The 19,415-nt window shown below is 61.0% G+C and overlaps 2 protein-coding genes across 11 annotated transcripts; both read right to left on the bottom strand.

The window, feature by feature from the left end:
- Positions 1-1,899: 1,899 nt before the first annotated feature.
- Positions 1,900-12,642, bottom strand: FAM50A (family with sequence similarity 50 member A). 9 transcript variants are annotated; one of them, XM_055337735.1, is made up of 16 exons: positions 12,499-12,642; positions 11,852-12,028; positions 10,558-10,642; positions 10,355-10,454; positions 9,948-10,093; positions 7,704-7,780; positions 7,527-7,593; positions 7,350-7,411; positions 6,903-6,979; positions 6,587-6,641; positions 6,375-6,423; positions 6,217-6,287; positions 6,024-6,134; positions 2,466-5,885; positions 2,286-2,365; positions 1,900-2,075 (listed from the first exon to the last, which is right to left on the bottom strand). In XM_055337735.1, the coding sequence occupies exons 2-14, from the start codon at positions 11,960-11,962 to the stop codon at positions 5,877-5,879; spliced, it is 1,020 nt and encodes a 339-aa protein (XP_055193710.1). In that variant the 5' UTR covers positions 11,963-12,028; positions 12,499-12,642; the 3' UTR covers positions 1,900-2,075; positions 2,286-2,365; positions 2,466-5,876. The 9 variants fall into 9 exon arrangements, with proteins under 9 accessions (XP_055193710.1, XP_055193708.1, XP_055193712.1 ...); XM_055337733.1 differs by lacking the exon at positions 12,499-12,642 and adding an exon at positions 12,363-12,465; XM_055337737.1 differs by lacking the exon at positions 12,499-12,642 and adding an exon at positions 12,232-12,319.
- A 77-nt stretch (positions 12,643-12,719) lies between these two features.
- On the bottom strand, positions 12,720-18,981 carry GDI1 (GDP dissociation inhibitor 1). 2 transcript variants are annotated; one of them, XM_055337730.1, is made up of 11 exons: positions 18,825-18,981; positions 17,470-17,577; positions 17,232-17,331; positions 16,947-17,081; positions 16,290-16,488; positions 15,883-16,014; positions 15,017-15,116; positions 14,426-14,597; positions 13,990-14,134; positions 13,813-13,867; positions 12,720-13,723 (listed from the first exon to the last, which is right to left on the bottom strand). In XM_055337730.1, the coding sequence occupies exons 1-11, from the start codon at positions 18,867-18,869 to the stop codon at positions 13,571-13,573; spliced, it is 1,344 nt and encodes a 447-aa protein (XP_055193705.1). In that variant the 5' UTR covers positions 18,870-18,981; the 3' UTR covers positions 12,720-13,570. The 2 variants fall into 2 exon arrangements, with proteins under 2 accessions (XP_055193705.1, XP_055193706.1); XM_055337731.1 differs by lacking the exon at positions 15,883-16,014.
- Between the last annotated feature and the right edge of the window lie 434 nt (positions 18,982-19,415).

Here is a 19,415-nt window from a genome sequence, read left to right as displayed (position 1 = left end):
TTGGCCCAGGGCGCGATCCTGGAGACCCGGGATCGAGTCCCACGTCGGGCTCCCGGTGCATGGAGCCTGCTTCTCCCTCTGCCTGTGTCTCTGCCTCTCTCTCTCTCTGTGTGACTATCATAAATAAATAAAAAAATTAAAAAAAAAAAAAGGACATTCTAAAAAAAAAAAAAAAAAGCTATTCTTTCCTCATTGAATGGTCCTGGCCCCCTCATCAAAAATCAACTGACAATACATATGTGGGCCTATTTCTGGACTCCCTCAATTCTGTTCTGTTAACCTATATGTCTGTCTTTACGCTCACATCGCCCTGTCTTGATCACTGTAGTTGTGTACTGTTTTGAAACTGGGAATTGTGAATCCTCCAAATTTGCTCTTTTCTGAGAGTGTTTCGGCTGTTTAGTGTCCTGTACACCTCCACAGGCATCTTAGAATGACCTTATCAGTTTCTGGGGGGAAAAAGCCAGTGGGAGTTCAATAGGGATGAAATTGAATCTGCAGACCAATTTGGGGAGTGTTGCCATCTTAATAAGATTAAGTGTTTCCATCCATGAACATGGGATGTTGATTAATTTTAGATGTTTATTGATTCCAGCTTGGCTAGGCTGTAGTCCCCAGTTATTTAAGCAAGCATTCACCTAGGTTGCTGTGAAGGTATCTTGCATATGTGGTCAACACCTACAACTGAGTGACCTTAAGTAAAGAGTGCCCCTGAAAAAGAAAAAAAAAATAAAAATAAAAAAGAGTGCCCTCTGCAGCTTGTGTGGGTCCCGTCCACTCAAGCGAAGGCCTTAACCGCAAAGTTAAGGTTTCCTGGAGGAGTTCAACGGCCTCAAGATTGCAACATAGGAATCCCGCCTGAGTCTGCAGCCCGCTTGCCTGCCCTGCAAAGTTCGGGCTTGCCAGATTGCCGGCCCCCACGCCTGTGTGAGCGGGTCCTCAGCGTAAATCCTGTGTGCGTCCTGCTAGGTTTCTCTGAGGAACACGCACTAAGCAGATGTTTCTGTTTACTCTTCTTTCAGTTCTTTCAGTGATACTGTGTAGTTCTCAGGGTACAAGCCGGGTACTTCTTTTGTTGCATTTATTCCCCAAGTGTCTTTTTCTTCCTGTTACTATTTGTAATGAAATAATTTTCTTGATTTCAGTTTGGGTTGCTGATTGCTAGTGTATAGAAATCCAAGTGGTTTCTGTCATGATCTTTTGTCCAGCAACCTTGTTGAACACATTTGTTACTTCTAACCGGTTTCTTTTTTTTTAAGAGTTTTATTTATTTATTCATGAGAGACACAGAGAGAGACACAGGCAGAGGGAGAAGCAGGCTCCCTGTGGGGAACCCGATGAGGGACTCTGTCCCAGGACCCGGGGTCACACCCTGAGCTGAAGGCAGACGCTCAACCGCTGAGCCACCCACAATCCCCTACTAAGGGGTTTAAAATAAGAGACAGTCATGGTCCCCAGCTCCGGAGGCTGGAAGTCAGAGATGCGGCTGTGGGCCGGGCGGAGCTCCCTCGCCGAGCCCTCCTCGCCTCTTCCAGCCGCCGCTGTTGCCGCAGTGTCCTCGGCCCGCAGGAGCACTGCTCCTGTCTCTGCTGTCACACAGCTTTCTCCCTGCATATCTGTCTCCTCTGTTAGGACACTGGTCATCTTGGATTAGGGACCATTCTCGAGTATGATCTCATCTCAATTTGATTCCATCTCAAAGCCCAGGTCGCAGTGAAGGGTCCTGGGGGCGGGTACTGCAACATTTCTTTCTAGGGACACAATGCAACCCATCACATCGAGGGGTCAAGTTCACTTTTTCCACACAGGTATCTGACTGCTCCAGCATCATTTCTTAACCAGAAACGTAAGGATTTATGTCTGGACTGCTAGTTCCGTGCCCCCCACCTCTGCACCTACCCTCGTGCTTAGACCACATTGCCTCGGTCACCGTGGCTTCATAGTAAGCTCTGCAATCAGGTAATGAGAGCCCTGCAACTTTGCTCTTCTTTTTCAAAATGGTTTTTGGATTTCTAGGTCCTTCGCGTGTCTATATACCCTGACGGTGAGCTTGCCAGTTTCTACAAAAGAGCACACTGGGGTTTGGACGGGGATTGCATGGAGTCCACAGATCACTGGGGCAAGTTGTCATCATGGGGCCAGATCCTCAGATGGCCCCAAGGCTCCCACCTCCCAGCATACAGGCCTGTGTCACCCCCTCCCCTGGAGGCGCACACACACGTGCACGCACGCACACACACATGGTGAGCCATCCCTCCCGGGGTTATGGGGGTTACGTTACTAACCAGCTGAGTTCCTCCAAAGGGAGAGTGTGCGGGACGGCGTGGCCTCCTCAGGGGAACCCCGCACTGCGAAGGGGCCCTTCCTGCAAGGAGAGATGCTTGAAGCAAGAACGGGCCTCGGAGGGCACCAGGTGGCACGGCATGAGAAGAAGGACCTGAGTCCTAGAGTCCCAGGAAACTGACCTCTACCAAGAATGACGTGAGCTGGGGACAGGCCCCAAGTCTCTGATGAGAAGGCAGCCCAGGCGACCTCCATGGCGACCTCCATGGCAACCCCGCGAGACCCGGAGCAGAGGACACAGTGATGTCATGCCGGGACCCGTGAGCTGCAGAAAGTGTCAGGTAAGAGCCCGGTGTCGTCACAAGCCACTGAGTTCTCACCGATCTGTTACACGGCAGCAGAAACCTAGAAGAGACACCCCGACTACCGAGTCCCCCAATCCAGGAGCATGAAACGTCTTTGCCTCTAAACAGAACTGTAATCGTACAATTCCATTCCTGTGAAATTTCCAGAAGAGGTAAAGGCACAGAAACAGAAGTAGATGAGTGGTTGTCAGGAGCTCGGGGAGGGGATGAGGGGAGGCTGCTGAATGGGCACAGGGTCTCCCTCTGCGGTGACGGGAATGTTCTGGGACCAGACAGAGGTGACAGCCGGACTATACTGTGAACATACTAAATGCCACTTTGATACGTATGTTTTTCAATGGTTACTGGTTTTCTGTTCTGTGAATTTTTCCTCAGTTGCCAAAAAGTACTTCTAATTAAATAAGGGGCGTCTGGGCGTCCTAAGTCGGTTAAGCACCTGATTCGATTTCGGCTCAGGTCATGATCTTGGGGTCCCAGGATCCTCAGTGGGGCCCTGCACTCAGCGTGGAGTCTGCTTGGTGGTTCTCCATCTCCCTCACCCCTTCCACAACTCCTGTGCTCTCTCTCTCTCTCATAAAAAAATCTTTGAAAATTAAATCAAACCCTATGCTGGGAGAACACGTGGCTCAGGTTGCATGTCCGCTGGTGGGGAGTGACAGGACCGCGGGCATCCAACCTCTGGCTCACATCCCAGGCTCCACCTGTCTGGCCTGCCCCCCGAGCCCCGCCCTGCTCACCCGCAAGCTGCCCGCAGCATGCTCTGCTGGAACACCCCGTCCTCCGTCGTGGAACGGCTGACTTCTCGCCCCTGCTCGCGTCAGGACCTCAGGAGGGCCTCTCCATCTCAGGCGCTTCTTGCTGCCGCTTGGTGCTTCTATCGCCCACGTGCGGACTCGCCCCCCAGCAAGGAGGCCTGGCCGAGCAAGAGAGGGCCGGCCTTGTCTCTCGGGTGCATCCTTGGCACCTGGCCTCCCCGGCCCACGCTGCCCCCCCCCCCGGGCCGGCTGGGTGACCGCTCACCGGGCCTGGTGGCCTCGTGTAGTTCCAGAGCCCAACAGCCATCCCCGCAGCTTCCCAGCTTGTCTGCGGTCCATCCTCTGTGAGCAGCACGTTCAAACGGGTGCAAGGTCCCAAGAAGAGGGCCCCCAGAGCTGCAGCGCCCTCCTCCCAGGAACTCCGGCCCGGGCCAGCCAAGCGTGAGGCCAGAGGCCCGGCGGCAGCAGCCTCACTGAGGACAAGGGGCCCTCTGTCAGCCCCAGCCCCACCGTGGCTGCGATCCTTCGCTGGCTAGAAGCTGGCTAGAAGGAAGCGGCTCTCCCTTCCTTCCAGACCCCCTGCCCCCGGCCCTGACCGCGAAGGCTGCCTCCTGCCCCAACCCCACCCAACCTGTGCCTCGAGGACTGAGGCCCCGCTTCTCTCATTGGCTGTTGGCCAGGGAATGCCCTCCACTCCCAGGGGGCTCCCCTGAGGAGGCCACGCCCACCCGCACACTCTCCCTTCGAGGAACAACGGAACCCCAGGAGTGGGACCCCGGGAGTGCGGGCCCACCTGGCCTACCGTGTGTGTGCGCCTCCGGGGGAGGGGGTCACACAGGCCTGTATGCTGGGAGGTGGGAAGCTTGGGGCCATCTGAGGATCTGGCCTCACGAGGACAATTTGCCCCAGTGATCTGTGAGTTCAGTGCTTCCAGAACCAGGTCGGCTCCGGCCGGGAGCCAAGACTGGGCCTTAAGGCGCTTGCTTTCCGGAAGCTGTGGGGCCTGAGGCGGTTCCCTTGCAAACCATTTCCACTGGGTAAGCTGGCTGAGAGGGGTTCCCTGGCCGGGAGAAGCCTACTCTTTTCAAGGACGGCAGGGGGGTTGGTGCAGAAGGCCAGATGATCCCTTCTCCAGGCTTCCCAATGCCATACAAAAGGCCCCATTGAGGTCCTCACACTTGTCCCCCACATCCAGTACCTAGGGTCAGGCTGGGCCACCCGTTGCCTGCCGTGCCCGGAGGTCTCTGGCCTAGGCGACTTCCCTCCCCCGCCTCCTCCTCCAAATGACCCCGGATGGCTCTGCCCCAGACACAGGGCCAGGAAGCCCAAAAGAGAGCTCCTAACTGCCAGCCAGGAGTGGCCATGCCGCATCGGAATGGGACACAGAGCCCTGCCCGTGGGAGGAGGGCACAGGAGCTTCTGTACCTGGCGAAGTCGCCCGCTGTCATATCTATGTATTTGTCCAGCACGTGGGACCGGACCCAGAGCTGGGATGCTGACTGCCAGCCAGGGCTTGACCCTGTTCCCTCTGCTTACCCGACGGGAGCCAGGGGATCTGGCTGTTGCGGCAAGGACAGGGAGCAAGAGCGCCCACCCCAAGGCAGGTCGCCCTCGGGGCCAGGACGGCAGTCCGAGCTGAGCAGCGAGCACAGGGCACCCCCAGCAGCCTTCCCACGCGGGGACTGCGAAGAGATGCCGGACGGGCTGCAGCCCCGGGAGGGCAAAGTTCGTTTCTAGAGCTGTGGTGGGGATGTCGGGCGGCTGGGAGCCACAGGGCAGCCGTGTCCCCTTCGGACTGGCAGCTAGGAGACAGAAGAGGAACCGCAAGACCACTCACAGTAAACGACCGCAGGGCCACGAGGTGCCCTGCGGGGTGCTGGTTGGCTGCCGGGACGCGGGCCCACCAGGCCCCAGTGGGTCACCCACGGCCCTCTGCAGACTCACGTTACTCTTCCACCCTCCCACCGCCACCAAGTATCCGCTTCCTCACCAGATACAAAGACCAGAAACTGTCTGATTCCATTTCTGTGAAATATCTAGAAGAGACAAGTCCACAGAGATAAAGTAGACAACGGGGTACCAGGGGCCGGGAGAGACTGCTAATGGGCATGGGGCCTCCTTGTGGGGTGACAGAGGTGTTCTGGAAGTAGAGGTGATGGCTGCACAACACCGAATGTACTCAAGACCCCCGAATTGTACACCTTCAAATGATCAGAATGGTGAACTTCAGCTCGATAAAAAAACGTTTAGAACAAAGCACAGTGCAGGTGCTCCAACTCTGACATGTGCATTTATTTACCATAAAAGAAACAGAGAGGTACAGGACGCCACCGGGGGCAGGGGACGGCCAGCCCCGTCGTGTCTCACCCCTGTCACGTCAGGGCTGAGGGAAATGGGGGGCGGGAGCAGCGCCTGGAGTCCCGGAGACCCCGGGAGGGGCCGAGAACCAAGGGAGCCCGGGGAGCCTCGACGTTCACCGGATCTGGCGTGACAAGAGCACAGAGGAGGCTAGTGTTGCGGTGCCACCCGCGGTGGCTCACGGTTGCTCTTTGGGCGGCCACCCTGCAGCCAGGCTGGCTCCCGTGCCCCCAGCTCGGGCCACCCCAGGGGATCCACTCACCGTGTACTTGTCCCACTTCTTCTCAGGATCGTAGGGCTCCCAGCGGCTGGCGGGGAAGATGTGCTTGTTCTTCTCGTACCAGCTCCGCAGCACCACCTTGCCCGCGTGGGACTGAGGAAGGACACGGGCCGGGCCGTCAGCTCGGGGCTGCCAGGCGCCTGCCCTCCTGCCCACTGCCCCCGGGCCACCGCACCTCGTCCTTCTCCACGGTGGCATCACTGAGCAGCCGCACATCGTCGTGGACGTCAAAGTTAAAGAGCGGCCCTGCGGGGAGAGAGCTGCTGTCGGGGCGCCCTGCGGCGCTGGGGCCCGAGGTGCTGGGAAAGGGGCAGGGCTGGCGGGCGCACTTACCACTCTTCCCTCGCGCCTTGGTGACGATGAAGTCGTAGAAGCTGTGGTGCTAAGAGCCGAGGGCAGGAAGCGATGGCTCAGGACCCGTGTCGCCTTCTCCCGCCCACACGTCCGACCACCAGCCCCACAGGCTGGGGTGCGGGGACACTGGCGAGAAGCCCCTAGGCACCCCCAAGCCCCCACCCAGGGCCGCAGGAAGAGAAGGGACTCACGTGGGGTATGATCAGGTCCTCCTTGATGTACATGAGCTGCTCCACCCCTGCTGACCTGAGGGAGAAAGGCAGGACGGTGGGGCCGAGGGGAGCGGCCAGTCGAAGAAACCCGGCGCACAGCCGGCGGGCAGCGGTCTGGGCGGCAGCCCCAAAGGCTCCGGAAGCACGCTGCAAGGCTCGGGAGCCCAGGACCCCACCGCCCTCCACTCCGGCGCCCCGACCTGAGTTCCCCGCCTCAGAAGCACAGTGCCCAGGCTGGGCATCCTGGTGGGAGTCTCGGGGAGCCGAGCCGGGCGTACGCCGCCTGCACCCTGACCTGAGCTCGCTGAAGTCTTTGCGCAGGATCTCCAGCGCCTTCTGCAGGAACTGCTGCATCGTGTTGCCCTTTTTCATCTGCACGAGCGCCCGAGTGCCAGGGTCCGGGAAAGTGAGCGGTGAGGAAGGGGACATGGAAGCCTGGAGAGGCACTCTCCAGAGGGCAGGGGCCCGGAGGCCGCGGCCAGGCACCCTGGAACCCCTGGCTACCCCTCCAAGGGCCAGGCCCCCGTCCCTGCTCCCCCGGGGGCTCTGGGGGCCCACCCACAGGAAAGGGCTCATGAAGCACCCAGGTCGGGATTGAAAGCTCCTTCCAAATAAGTAAATTAATTAATTAATTAAATTTAATTTATTTTAATTTAATTTAATTTAATTTAAAAAAAAAAAAAAAGAAAGCTCCTTCCAGAGGAGCTCCCGGGGAGCGGGGTGCGAGCCCCACACGACCTACCTTGACCGTCCGCCGGTGCCCAGACCCATCCCAGTAACTGAAGGTGATTTCGATCTCCTCACCTACAAAGCAGAATTGCGCCTTGGCCTCTGCAAGTGCCCAGGAGCGCGGGGCGCTGCCCTGGAAAGTGGGGGCAGCAGCAGCCTCTGCCCCACATCCCCCGCAGCAAGCACTCACTCTTGATCTTCTCCTGCTTGGCTTCCCACTCCTGCCGCAGCTCCTCCCGCAGCCGGTTCTCCTCTTCCTGGGAGAGGAAATGGGTCAAGGACGGAGGCCCAGGGCTGCTCGGGGGGCACACGGTGCCCCACGGCCTGAGCAGAAGCCCCGGCCCGAGCCGAGATCAGCCTCTCTTACCTCGCGGTCTCGGTCAGGCAGGAAGCTGGTGTCCACATCGGGGTTCTTCCCCAATTTCCTCTTCTTTGTGGAGACCTCTGGAGCAAAAAGAAACAAGGAGTCAACTGCGTCACAGGCCCCACGTCCAGGGCACCTGGAACCCTTGTTTCTCAAGCCTGAGCTCTGACACGACCTCCTCGGAGGCTCCCTGGAGCTTGCTGGCCCTGCCACCTGCTCCCAGCCAGAGCAGCCGGCTGTCCTCCCCACAGCCCCGTGGAGACCCATCCCGGCCAAGGGGCCTTGGCCTCGGTCTCCAGCACCGAGCTGGGCAGGAGATGGGGGCCTGTGCTCTCACCCCATCAGCTGTGGCCTGACGTGCGTCGGGGGCCCTAAGGCACCAGTGCCAGCATCTGAGGGAGCGAAGGCTGTGCTGCATGGGAGGAATGGGGGCACCCTCAGAAGGCTGGACACCCAGACAGGACCCCGCCACGCCAGGCGCCGTGCTGCTCACAGCTGCACACCTGACCTGCCATCCGAATGTCACGGCAGCCCCAGGCCCGTAAGCGCTGCTTGCTCCCCGGGAAGCAAACGGAAGCCCGAAGCCCTGCAGCTACAACACCGGGTCCGGAGGGGAGATGGGAGAGAAGCCCCACCAGGGCTCGCCCGGCATCTCGGACTCTGACTCAGTTTCCACAATCAGGACATGGATGAAGTAGCATGGCGGTTCCTCCGCTGGCTGCGCTAGCACCCGCGAACACTCTCGCGGCTCCGAGGCCCCTGGAGAGCGCTTGTCTAGGGGCGGGGGGACTCCGAACCAGGAAGGCACCGCTCTGTAGGCTAGAGTGATGACGTCATCACGCCCCAAGCTCAAGAGAGACCGTGATGCAAAAGGCTGAGAATGGTTTGGGCACAATCAGGAAAGTGGTCTTGACCTCGCAGACCCCCTGAAAGGGTCGTACAGACTCCTAGGAGCACTTTTTAGAAACCGGGGACCTAGAAGACGAGCCTACACGCCAGCCTGCCGCTCCAGGGCAGCGGTTCCAGAGGCCGCCTGCACCTCACACTACCCAGAGAAGATCCTGCGCTACTGCCCCGTCGAGGGGCCCCCTAAACCAAATCATGGCGGGGTGAGGGGGGGAAGTATTCGCGACGCCCTGGCGACACGCAGTGACCTTAACAGCCTTGCCCCCAGACCCGAGCTGTCCCAAACAGTGGTCCCCCTGGGATGCCACCAGACGTTACTCAACACTTAATATGACCGAATGGTACTGAAAGCCCCCTAATAGAGCCACAGTCCCTTCTGCGGCTCTGGGAACACACGAGACCCCAGGAGGCGCGCGCTCTTCCTCCTAACGGCACCCATCACGGCGGCGGTGGCCGCACCGTGCATGCCATCCCCTGCTTCAGTTCCCCGGCCACCACCGCCACAGCCCCCCAGGGTTTCAGATGTGGCCCCCAAGCCTGCCCCCGCCGGCTCTGCTTCTGGGCACACTCATCACTTGGCGCTACACGCCCCCCCCCCCCCGTAGTCTCTCTGGTTGCTCGTGGAATTCTCCTCATCCTAAAGGCCCATCTCCACTGTCCCCCCACGGGACGCTTTCCCTGGCCCCGAGCTGGTCCCCGACCCCTAAGCAGGGCACAGACCGGCCTGCGTGACTCGAGGAGAGGGATGGCACCCCGCCTGTCGGCCTCGGGGCCGGCCCAGAGCAGGCATGGGCCACACGGGGCCCGTGCTGGTTCATCCTTGTTACCCGGCCTTCCCGAACCGTCCCTTCACCCCACTTTGGCCTTCGGCTGAGACCTCTCCTGCCCACTGAGTAGCCCCTGGGCATCTGGGGCTGTGTCAGTTCAACCTGAAATTCGTCACAGTGCACAGTTCGGTGTCCCAGTCACACCAGCCACATGCTCGGCAGCCACCTGGCCGCACAAACGTGAACAATTTCACGATCACAGGAAACCCATTCTTCCTGGCACTTGTGAAGGGCAGCTTCCAGAGACGTCTTGCTGAGGCATCAGCCTCCCTCTGGCGGCCTCTTGGCCTGAAGGCCCCGTGGCCCGGCGCAGAGGCCAGCCACCTGCCTCGGATTCAGGTGGGGCCTGGCGGCGAGCCCCACCCCATGAGGCTGGACCCCGTGGTGCGTACCGGGTCCCCTCTGTGGCCTGAACCTCCGCCTGAGCCTCAGGACCGGGAGCGCAGGGGCCACCAAGGCCAGTGGCAGGGCCGCGTCTTCCTGCTGGAGCCTGGTCGCTAGAACCGGCCCTCACCTTCCCTTTCCAGCTCCTCTTCATACACGGCCACCTCATCCTCCTCGTCCCCGGCATCCTCCTCTTCCTCCAGGGTGAAGGACAGGCTGGAGATCTTCCGCTTGGCCTCCTTCTTGCGTTCCTTCTCTCGTAGCTTCTCGAGCTTCCTACCAAGGCACACACACCATGAGGCACCACGTCCCCGCCTCAAGGCTCCTCCCGTGACCCAGAGCTGCCCGCGCTCAGTGGGGGGGGGGGCGTGCAGCACAGGCCCAGAGCGGTCCTAGCGGTCCTACCGGCCTGGGGCATGTCAAGCTCACGGGCAGACCCCACCAAGGGGCAAGAACAGCCAGCCTGGCCTGCCCCCCCTCCCAAGCACTGGCTCTGGCTTGAGGGGAGGACTGACAGCTGAAATGACGGGCACCCACAGCTGCAGCTCCTTCGACTGCTCTTTCTTGGCCAACTGCTTCTCCCGCTCCTTCACCAGGGCCTCCTGCTTGGCCTTCATATCATTCAGCGTTACGAGACCTGTGAGGTGCAGAGAGATGGGAGGCAGGGTCGGTCACCCAGAGCCAGCCAAGCAACCGGCATCCGGGTCCAGGATGGGGTGGCACACACAGGCTTCACTCACCCACGGTGCTGGACTTGAGCTCCGCCTCCACAGCGTCGTAGTGCGCAGAGAACTTCTTGTCGATGTTAGATTTCATTATGTTCTCCTGTTGAGGACAGAGGATAGCAGTGAGGACCACCCGCCGCCCCACTGTGGAAGTGGACACCTGGGTTCTAGTCCCAGGTTGGCCTCTGGACTCGTGACCTTGGGCAAGACATGTCCCCTTTCCTTGGTCACTGGAAGGTTCTACGGGGCTATGAGGGGCCCTTCCAGTGCTGAGGATGCCAAAGGAGGTGGTTCTCAGAGCCCTGTGCTCTCCTGGCCCCTCCATGTCTCCTGCTGGGGCCCAGAGCTCCCCCAGTGGCCTGGGCTCACAGGCTCTACGTGCCTTTGGTGCTCTTCACACCCAGCCTTTAAGCTCCACGTGGAGACCCCAGCCAAGGGGTGACAGGGCAGAGTGAAGACCGGCCAAGGGACCTAGTCCTCCACGGAGCCATGTGGCTCTGTCTTGGCCCTAGATGTTGCCAACAGCTCCCATGAGCCCGCGCTCCAGCCCAGCCCCATCCCACTTGGTACCACACAGGTCCCCTCTGGCTGGTGGCCTCCAAAGGAGGTGGGCAGCAGAGAAAGGCAAGTCCAGCTGGCCAACGGGTCCACCCTGAGACAGCAGCGCCGGGAACCCAGCGTGAAGTGAGGGAGCCGGGCCTCGGCGTGCGGCTGCTTCCTTGGGCCTGGTTTCCACCGCGCCTAAGGTAGCCCACTCTCCCTCTCGCCCCGAGTCCCTGCTCTTTGGACAAGTCTCCCCAAAAGGCCCAAGCAGAGGAACCCTTTCTTCCGGACAGTCCACCGCCACCGGCCACTCACTGAAGCCTCGGTGAACCACCAGCGCCCAGGACGCTGAACCTTGCCTTTGTTCCGGCGCAGAGGGCTCTGCAACGAGCCTCGGTGGCCGGTGGAGGTCCAGGGCCTGTGGGGCCTCCCTTTCCCAGCATCCATTGGATCAGGGCAGAGGCCTGGTTCTCAGGCCTGAGGGGCGGGGGGGGGGGGAGCCCTAATTCCCCCAATGGGACCCCTGGCTATGGCTCCCTCCTGTCGGAGGCTTGTCACAAGCTAGCTCATCTCGGCCACCTGGGCACGTTTTACGGATGAGACTGTCGCCGGATCGCTTCCGCCCTTTCCTGGAGCTGAGCAAGCAAGGGCCCCGCCCCGGCCCGCCATCGGGGCCGTGCGGCCGCCGCCCAGGCTCTCGCGGGGCCCGGGAGGGCCGGGGCGGCGGGCAGCGCGCGTGCTCGGGGCAGCCCGGCCTGGCCCGCACCTCGGCGATCCGCTGTTTCATCTGCTCCATCTGCTCGCGCTGCTTCTCCCTCTTCTTCATCAGGTGCATGGCGCGGCCCGCCTCGCTCGCGGCGCCCTTGTACTGAGCCATGGCGGCGGCGGCGGTGGCAGAGACGGCGGCGGCGGCAGAGGCGACAGCGGCCTGGAGTCTCAGCAACTGCAGGGACGGCAGCAGCCGTGCAGTCAGCTGACGCCCGCGCGGTGACGTCGGCCACCAGGGGACGCGCAGTCGCCCCGCCCCCCGCGCCCCGCCCCGCCCCGCCCCGCCGGCCCCGGGGCCGGACCCCATTCCCGGCGCCCTTGGTTCCCCGTCAACTCCTCCGCGTCAACCCCGGCCCGAGACCGGGTCCCCAGCCCTACTTCGTGCCGCTGCCCCAAGCCCGAGGGCCGCGCCCCCGCTGCCGTCCTGAGCCCGCTCCAGGGCCCTCGCCCCGCCCGAGGCCGCCCGGCTTCCCGCTCCTTCCCTCGACCCCACCCAAGCGCCGGCCCACCTCCCGTGCGCGCCGCGGAGCGGCCCGGATGCCCTCTGGGTGCCTCCTCCTCGACCTGGAGCCGGGCCCTGCTGCCGCTTCCGCTTCCTCCCGCGCCCTGGGCCGGACCCCTTTCGCCCTGCGTCCCCCCGCTGACCTCCAGGGGCTGCCGGCCGGTGCCAGCACCAACTTGCTGGGTGGCCGTCGGCTCGCAGGGGGCAACACTTGCCCTTTTGACCCAGGAGCTAATCGCCTGATGAAGGGGGCCGCCTTGTACACTCCCGGAGCGGAAGTCTGATACTGATACAACGTAACAGCCCAGGAAGCCAGCGCCCCGCCCACTGCCCAGGTTTGGGAAATAAGACTAAAGATCTGGGCTCAGGTTTCAACACAGTTTTATTGGGAAGTTTTCTGTGAAATACACTAGAGGTTGGGGAAGGGGACACATTCACTTTGCAAGGTAAGGGGTTCCCACCACTAAGGGACAGGTCGTGGGGTGGGGCAGGGCATACTGGGGTTTGGATCCATTTTCCCACCTCCTTCTGCTTTGCTCACATTTCTTTTCTCTCTCAGCAAATGCCAGAGAACACAAACACAAAAACAAGAAACAAAAACAGCAAGATCAACCTTCAACTGGGCCGCACCCAAGCCCTCTCCCCTCCCAGGCCGCACCACAAGGCTGCGGGCAAGAGGCACAGTGCTCCCTTCTCAGATCGGGCGGGCCAGAGTTAATAAATTAGAATAAATTAACGAGGGCGGGGGGGGGGGGGGGGAGGAATGCAACTTTGTGCTGGGAGGGCCCCTTCTCTCCAACACACAAGAGAGTTGGTGGGGGGAGGCAGGGGGCATCTCCAAAGGCCACTACAGTAGGGGTAAGAGCAGTGGGGGCAGAAGTCAGCTTTTCCTCCACGTTCTTCCCAAACAGAGCAGAAGAATTAAGAGTGGAGGGGGAAGAGACACACACAAGGAGAAGAACCCTCTTCCCAGAATAAGGAAGGGCCAAGAAAGAGGATGCTATCCAACCCCCCCGTCTCCCAAACCATCGCTAAGGTTAAGGATTTGGTCAGTGAATCAATGAGGTGGGTGACAGGAATGTAGAATGTGGTGGGGGAAGCAGAGAATGCTGAAAACCGGGGTGCCCAGCCACACCCATCTCCCCAGCCCTCGAGGAGAACAGACTTGGGTCAGGAGAGGGGGCACCAAGGGCTGGGTTGGGGTGGGGTCGCCAATCACTGGTCAGCTTCTCCAAACACGTCATTCTGTTTGCGCTTCATGTTCTCAAAGTCAAAAGCGGAGCCTGCCATGCGCTTGTAGATGTCTTTGATGTCATTGCAGGTTGTCTCGAAGTGTGTGGTGGCATCATAGGAGCAGGAACAGAACACCTGGAAACATCCAGAGCCCAGGGCCAAGGTGAGTCGGGCAAGGGCCCTGGGTGAGCAGCTAGGAGCTGGGGCCAAGACAGCCTGCTTACCTGGCTCTCAGAACCGTCATCAATGGGCTCGTATAAGTCACTGATGGCCACAAACCTGAGGGGCAGAGAGGGGAGGGGGAAGACCTCGCAACAAGCCTTCGTCTCCTTGGTCTCTGCCCCCCAGGCCCTTGGCCCCCTTCTTTCCCCCCAGCCTCAGCCTCGGCCCCAGCCCCTCACTTCTGGTCAATGGGCTCCAGGAGCTCCAGGGCAGGCTCAACCTCCTTCTCCGGCTCAGCTGTCTCCACTGTGGTGCTGGCAATGGCGATGTACTTGCCCTGTGCAGCCACGTTGTGTGCGTAGGAGATCATGCACACGTAGATGTCTGCCCACAAGAAGGGTCTCCGTCAACATGGGCAGAGGGCTCCTGGAGGCTGGACTCGATTCAGGTGTGCCGGCCCACTCCTCCCCAGCCCTGCCCAGGAAGCAGCATCCAAACCCACCCTCACAGAGGAGAGTCCAAGCCACCTAATCGCTAAGGCCCCAAGCTGTGGGGACTGCTACGCAGGTCCCCGTCCTTCCATGCAGGGATTAGGCAGTCCCAAGAGTGACAGAGAAAGGCAGAGCCACTCTCAAGAGAGAACACACTGGAAGAAGTCACGTGAGACTCAACTACCTGACTTCCTGTTAACTTGGTTCTGGGGGATAATGATTTGGCAGGAGTTGGCATCATTGGTGTTCTTGATGGGGTGGCTGAGGATACAGATGATGCGGATAACCTGGCCGGCCTTCCGCACTCGGTCCGGAATGTAGCTGGGGTCACAGATCAGCTGCTTGCAGCGGGCCACCTGTGAAGACACCAGCGGGCCCATCCAAGCACTCCCCTGGGTGGTTGTGGGGCTGAGTGCACAGTGAGGGCCGGCACTACGCTCCTCTGAGCTGTCACCACTGACCCTCCTATAGTGTTCCGCTTCATCCTGTACTTCAGGGAGCTGGCCCCCCTATGCAGGGCTGGGAAAACCCTTCTGCTGAGACACTGTGATCAAGAACACTCCCTGGTCCCTGACGCGGCACGTGGGTTTGAGATACCTCTCGCCAACAGAATTAGCTACGTGGACTTCTTCTGGAGCTCTGGTCCCCAGCCCAAGGCTCTTGGACCTGATTAGCAGCAGGCCCAGCAGGGCCAGCGTCACTCACTGGGCAGAGTGCCCCGAAAGCGGCCAAGCCCCACCCAGACCATGATGCTTGCACTGTGGCGACGACATACCTCTCCCTCAGACTTCACACCCACCACCTTGCCATTCTCCATGATGATGTCATCCACAGGTTTGTTCAGCATGTATGTCCCTCCGTAGATGGCACTCAATCTGTGGTGGGGAGAACGACCAGAGAATCCCTTTCCAGGAGGAAACAGGGACTAGTGCCACTGTGCGCTCCCTCCACCAGCAGTGGGGTACAGAGAAGGCTGCCCTAGGCAGGCAGAGCTCAGGAGACCTGGTGGTTCTTCCCAGCTCTGTCACTGCCACAGACTCGGGATTTTATCCGGAGTACTCCTTCCTCTCTGGAGCTTCCACCTAGAATATTCTGCAAAGAGCTAGTATGAGGGTGGCCTGAAGGTACAGCTAGCTCCTCTGGGGAACAGAACAAAGGCCTCTGGAAAAGCCCTCTGACTCCAGGTTCTTTTTTTTTTAATTTTTTTAAATTTATTTATGATAGTCACACACACACACAGAGAGAGAGAGAGGCAGAGACATAGGCAGAGGGAGAAGCAGGCTCCATGCACCAGGAGCCCGATGTGGGATTTGATCCCGGGTCTCCAGGATCGCGCCCTGGGCCAAAGGCAGGCGCTAAATCGCTGTGCCACCCAGGGATCCCTGACTCCAGGTTCTAAAGCTCCAGGACCAGCCCTGGTGCTGCCTGACTCAGGCTGGAAGCCAAGCAAGCCTGCTGGTGCAGGCCTGCACTTCAACGCCCTGCTGCAGCACACTGCCCCCCACCCTGTCATCCAAGCACGGCAGGAAGTAAATTAGACCATGCAGGGAAACTACGAATGCTAGATGCTCAGGGGGGCCATTTCCATTCTTGGCTTTAGTCCTCCTGAGTTCTGTCACCAGAAAGAAACCATGCCCTCACCTTGCAAAGCCCTGGGGCAGCTCACCAAGGCCGTAGAGTGGGTACAAATAAGGACTCTTTCCATACCGAGCCAGGGACTCACTATACAACTTGATGCGGTTGATGGTCTCAAGACAGGGCTGGTCCAGGTAGCTGGGAGGACGGGGTCAAGAGAAGAAGCTCCAGCGGCAGCAAACCCAGCTCACCTCCACCCAAGCACCAGGCCGACCTCCCCCACCACCCTCTACAGCCTGGGGAAGATTACGGGTCAAATAAATGCAAAGAAGGAACAACAAAAAAAGGCAATGGATGAGCATGTGGCTGAGTACGAGAAATGTGCAGGGTGGGTCAAGGGAGCGGCACACGGGAACGGGGAGAGCAGGGTGCAGGCCAACAGGGGGCGGTCTGCCATGCCAGCTTCCCCTCACTCATCAGTGCGGTAGAGGGCCAGGGCATGGCCAGTGAAGTCGATGACATCCTGGCCCAAGTCAAACTTCCGGTAGACGTCACGCATGCTGGTGCTCTGGGGGTCAACACCCTCGAAGGTCTTGGGGTCATTTTCATCAAAGTTTGCCACAAATACCAGGAACTTGCGGAAACGGCGTTTCTCAAACATGCCCATCAGATCTATGGAGGCAACGTGAGAAGAACCCTCACGCCACAGACCGGGAACATCTCCTTACCACCAGGCAGACCAGGAAAGCGGGCACCCTGCTCCCAGCTGTGTTTTGCTGCTGACAGCAGTGTTAACTTTAAATTAGCCTCTCTGAGCTTCTTGGCCTGTTTCCCCATCTGTACAAAGAGGGGATTGGACTGGACAAGCTCTGAGGACCCTCCTGGCTGCAACACTTGGGGATATTTCACCGGTCGAGTCCAGCCCTTGTCAAAAGGCTTAAGTCTTTCAAGATAGAGCAACCACCCACGCATTCCCCTTGGCACGTGGACTTCCCTCCTGGCATCCATCGTGCGGCTCAAGGCAACTGAGGGAGCACAGAGCAAGCGGGCTTCCGGTACTGCACGGGGAACGCTCCCTTGGGCAAGGGGCACCCTGCTCTCTGCCCCTCGCCATGGGAACGTGTACTCACTGGAAGCCAAGGCTTCGGTCTCAGTGGATGGCACTTTATAGATCTTTCCCCCCTTGTAGACGAAGCTGCCCTCCACCACCTTGAAGTCCAGGTAGCGCGTCACCTCTGTATATAGCAGCATCTTTACCAGCTGCCCTGTGAGGCGGTGGGGCGAAAACAACATCAGCATACTTCCCCCCCCCCTCCCAGAAGCTCCCTAGCTGGTGTGGCTGTCCCTTTTCGGGAGCCTGACCCTACTCTAGTCATCGTAACCACCGCCCACAATATCTCTTTCATCCCTCTCACCATTGGCCATGAGGAACTTCGGGATCAGGTCAACGTTCCAGTCTCGGCCCCTGCCCATCGCCTCAGGGGGCCCCTCCAGCAATTGAAAACGCTTATAGAGCTGCAAGCAGGAGAAAGAGAGGCACCTCGAGGACCATCGCTTCCTGTCCCTGCCCCCCTTCCCAGAAAACCTGGGGAGCTGCTGTGGCACCCTACGGGAGAGGTTACTGGGGGATGGGTCCAGGCCTGGCAGCCTCACCTCTTCCAGGGGTGTGATGGAGGAGCTCTCACCCCCATAGTAGGGGTTCCGGTCCATATGCAGCACTTTCTTGCCATTCACGGACATGATGCCGGACAAGATACATTCCTGGGGAAGAGGGCAACATGCGCGGCACTCCCACCTGCCCACGTTCCCACCAGCAGCCCTGATTTGTTCCCCACCCTAAACCTGAGAGGAGAGCAAAGCTAGCGACTTTGCTCCAGTGAATGGTCCTTCCACCTTTTAGGCTGCCTTGCCTAAAATCAGGGGTGACCACTTCACCGGGCCAGTCTCTGCTGTAACTTTGCTGGGTAAAGGGTTGAATGAGGGAAGACAAATAACAACGGTGCTGAGAAAAAGAGCGTCCAGCAGACCCAAGGATGGTCTTCTGGCAACTTCCATGCCAAGAAAGTCATCTACCTAGGTAGGGCCATGCTTAAAGGCAGACGAGACACAATGAGCCACAGAGGAGGAGATCCAGCTGAACAGCCAAGGGCACCAGAAAGGGAAGTGAAGAAAGGCCGAGCACTGTCCCGCAATCTCAGGCCCCACCCTGAGCTGCTCTTCCCTCAAAGGACAGGAGCCTCTGACCCCTGTGCCTGCCCAGCCGCGGGAGGGGCTCGTGCACCCTGACACGGGCAGAGCAGTGTCTCCAGGGGAGCTGTCCAGGAGGGTCCGGGGAAAGGGGAGCAGAACCGCCCTCCGCAGTTACTGTCAGCAGGCCAAGGACAAAGGCTGCACATACTACTCCGCCCGAAATCTCCATGGGAAACCGTGGTGGGGTAGCGGGAATGTGCTCACTGGCCCCACTGCTGCTCCTTCTGGAACATTCCTTGGGTCCCCGGGCCCCATGAGAAACCAGGAACGCAGGAGGACGGCCCACGCAGGCGAAGCCCCCCTTAGCCAGGGTCCTTGTACTTCATCCCCACCGGAACCACCACAGGCCAGGGGAGGGGGGGATGCTGGGCGGGTGAGGGGCGCGGATGACGGGTGGGGGCCGGGTGGGCGGGGTCGGGGGCACGGAGGGGGGGCCTCGGGCCGACGGGGCTGCGTCTTCGGGCCCAGGAGGCCTCGACACGGAGGGAGGGAGGGACGGGCCGGGCGTCGGGCCCCGGGGGCCGAGGGGGCGGCCAGGGAGGGGACCGTGTCACGGAGACGGGCCACGGCGGTCGAGAAAACGATGTCGCGGACGGGGGAGGAGGTGGGGGTTGGGCACGGGGCTGTCGTCTCGGGAAGCCGGGCGCCGGGGAGGCAGCGCGGCGGCCGCGCCGGAGGATGGGGGCGGCGGCCGGGGGCGGCGGCGCCGCGGGGAGGAGGGCCGGTGCGGGCTCCCGGGCGCCCGAGGCCGCACTTACGGTGAGGCCGGTCCCCAGCACGATCACATCGTATTCCTCGTCCATGGTCAGGCCTAGCTGGCAGCGCGCGACGCTCCTCCTCCTCCTCCTTCACCACAGCCGCCGCCGCTGCCGCCGCCGCACTGGACCAAAGATGGCGGCGGCCGACGCCGCTTGACCCCTCCGCCGCGTCAAAGAGTCCCGGCCCCTCCCCGCGTCCCGCCGCTCCCGCCGGGGCCCCCGCCTCCCCGGCGCGCGGCCCGGAGGGGCGGCCCGGGCCCGGGCCCCAGCGCCAGCGCCGTTGCGCGGTCGGCCCCGCCCGCCGAGGGCCCCGAGGGGGCCGGAGAGGGGCGGGCGGGGCGGGGCGGCCGGCGGCCGGTGCTGCGGCCGCGAGGGATCCGTGCGCGGGAGCCGCGCGCCCACCGCCCCGCCCCGCCCCCCCCCCCCCCCCCGAGGCTGGGCGCGGCGGGCGCGCGCTGCTGCAGCAGCCGGGGGCGGCCCCGCGGGACGGCAGGGCGGCTATTGTCACGACGGGCCCCTCCCCGCGGGCGCCGGCCGCCGCGCCCTGCCCGCGCGCCGCAAACCCTCCGTAGCGTCGCCCGCCGGGCCCGG

Source organism: Nyctereutes procyonoides, unplaced genomic scaffold (genome assembly GCF_905146905.1).
Source record: "Nyctereutes procyonoides isolate TBG_1078 unplaced genomic scaffold, NYPRO_anot_genome, whole genome shotgun sequence".
NCBI classification, from domain to species: Eukaryota; Metazoa; Chordata; class Mammalia; order Carnivora; family Canidae; genus Nyctereutes; species Nyctereutes procyonoides.
Note: the sequence above shows the minus strand (reverse complement) of the source record. Positions and strands in the feature narration are given on the sequence as shown.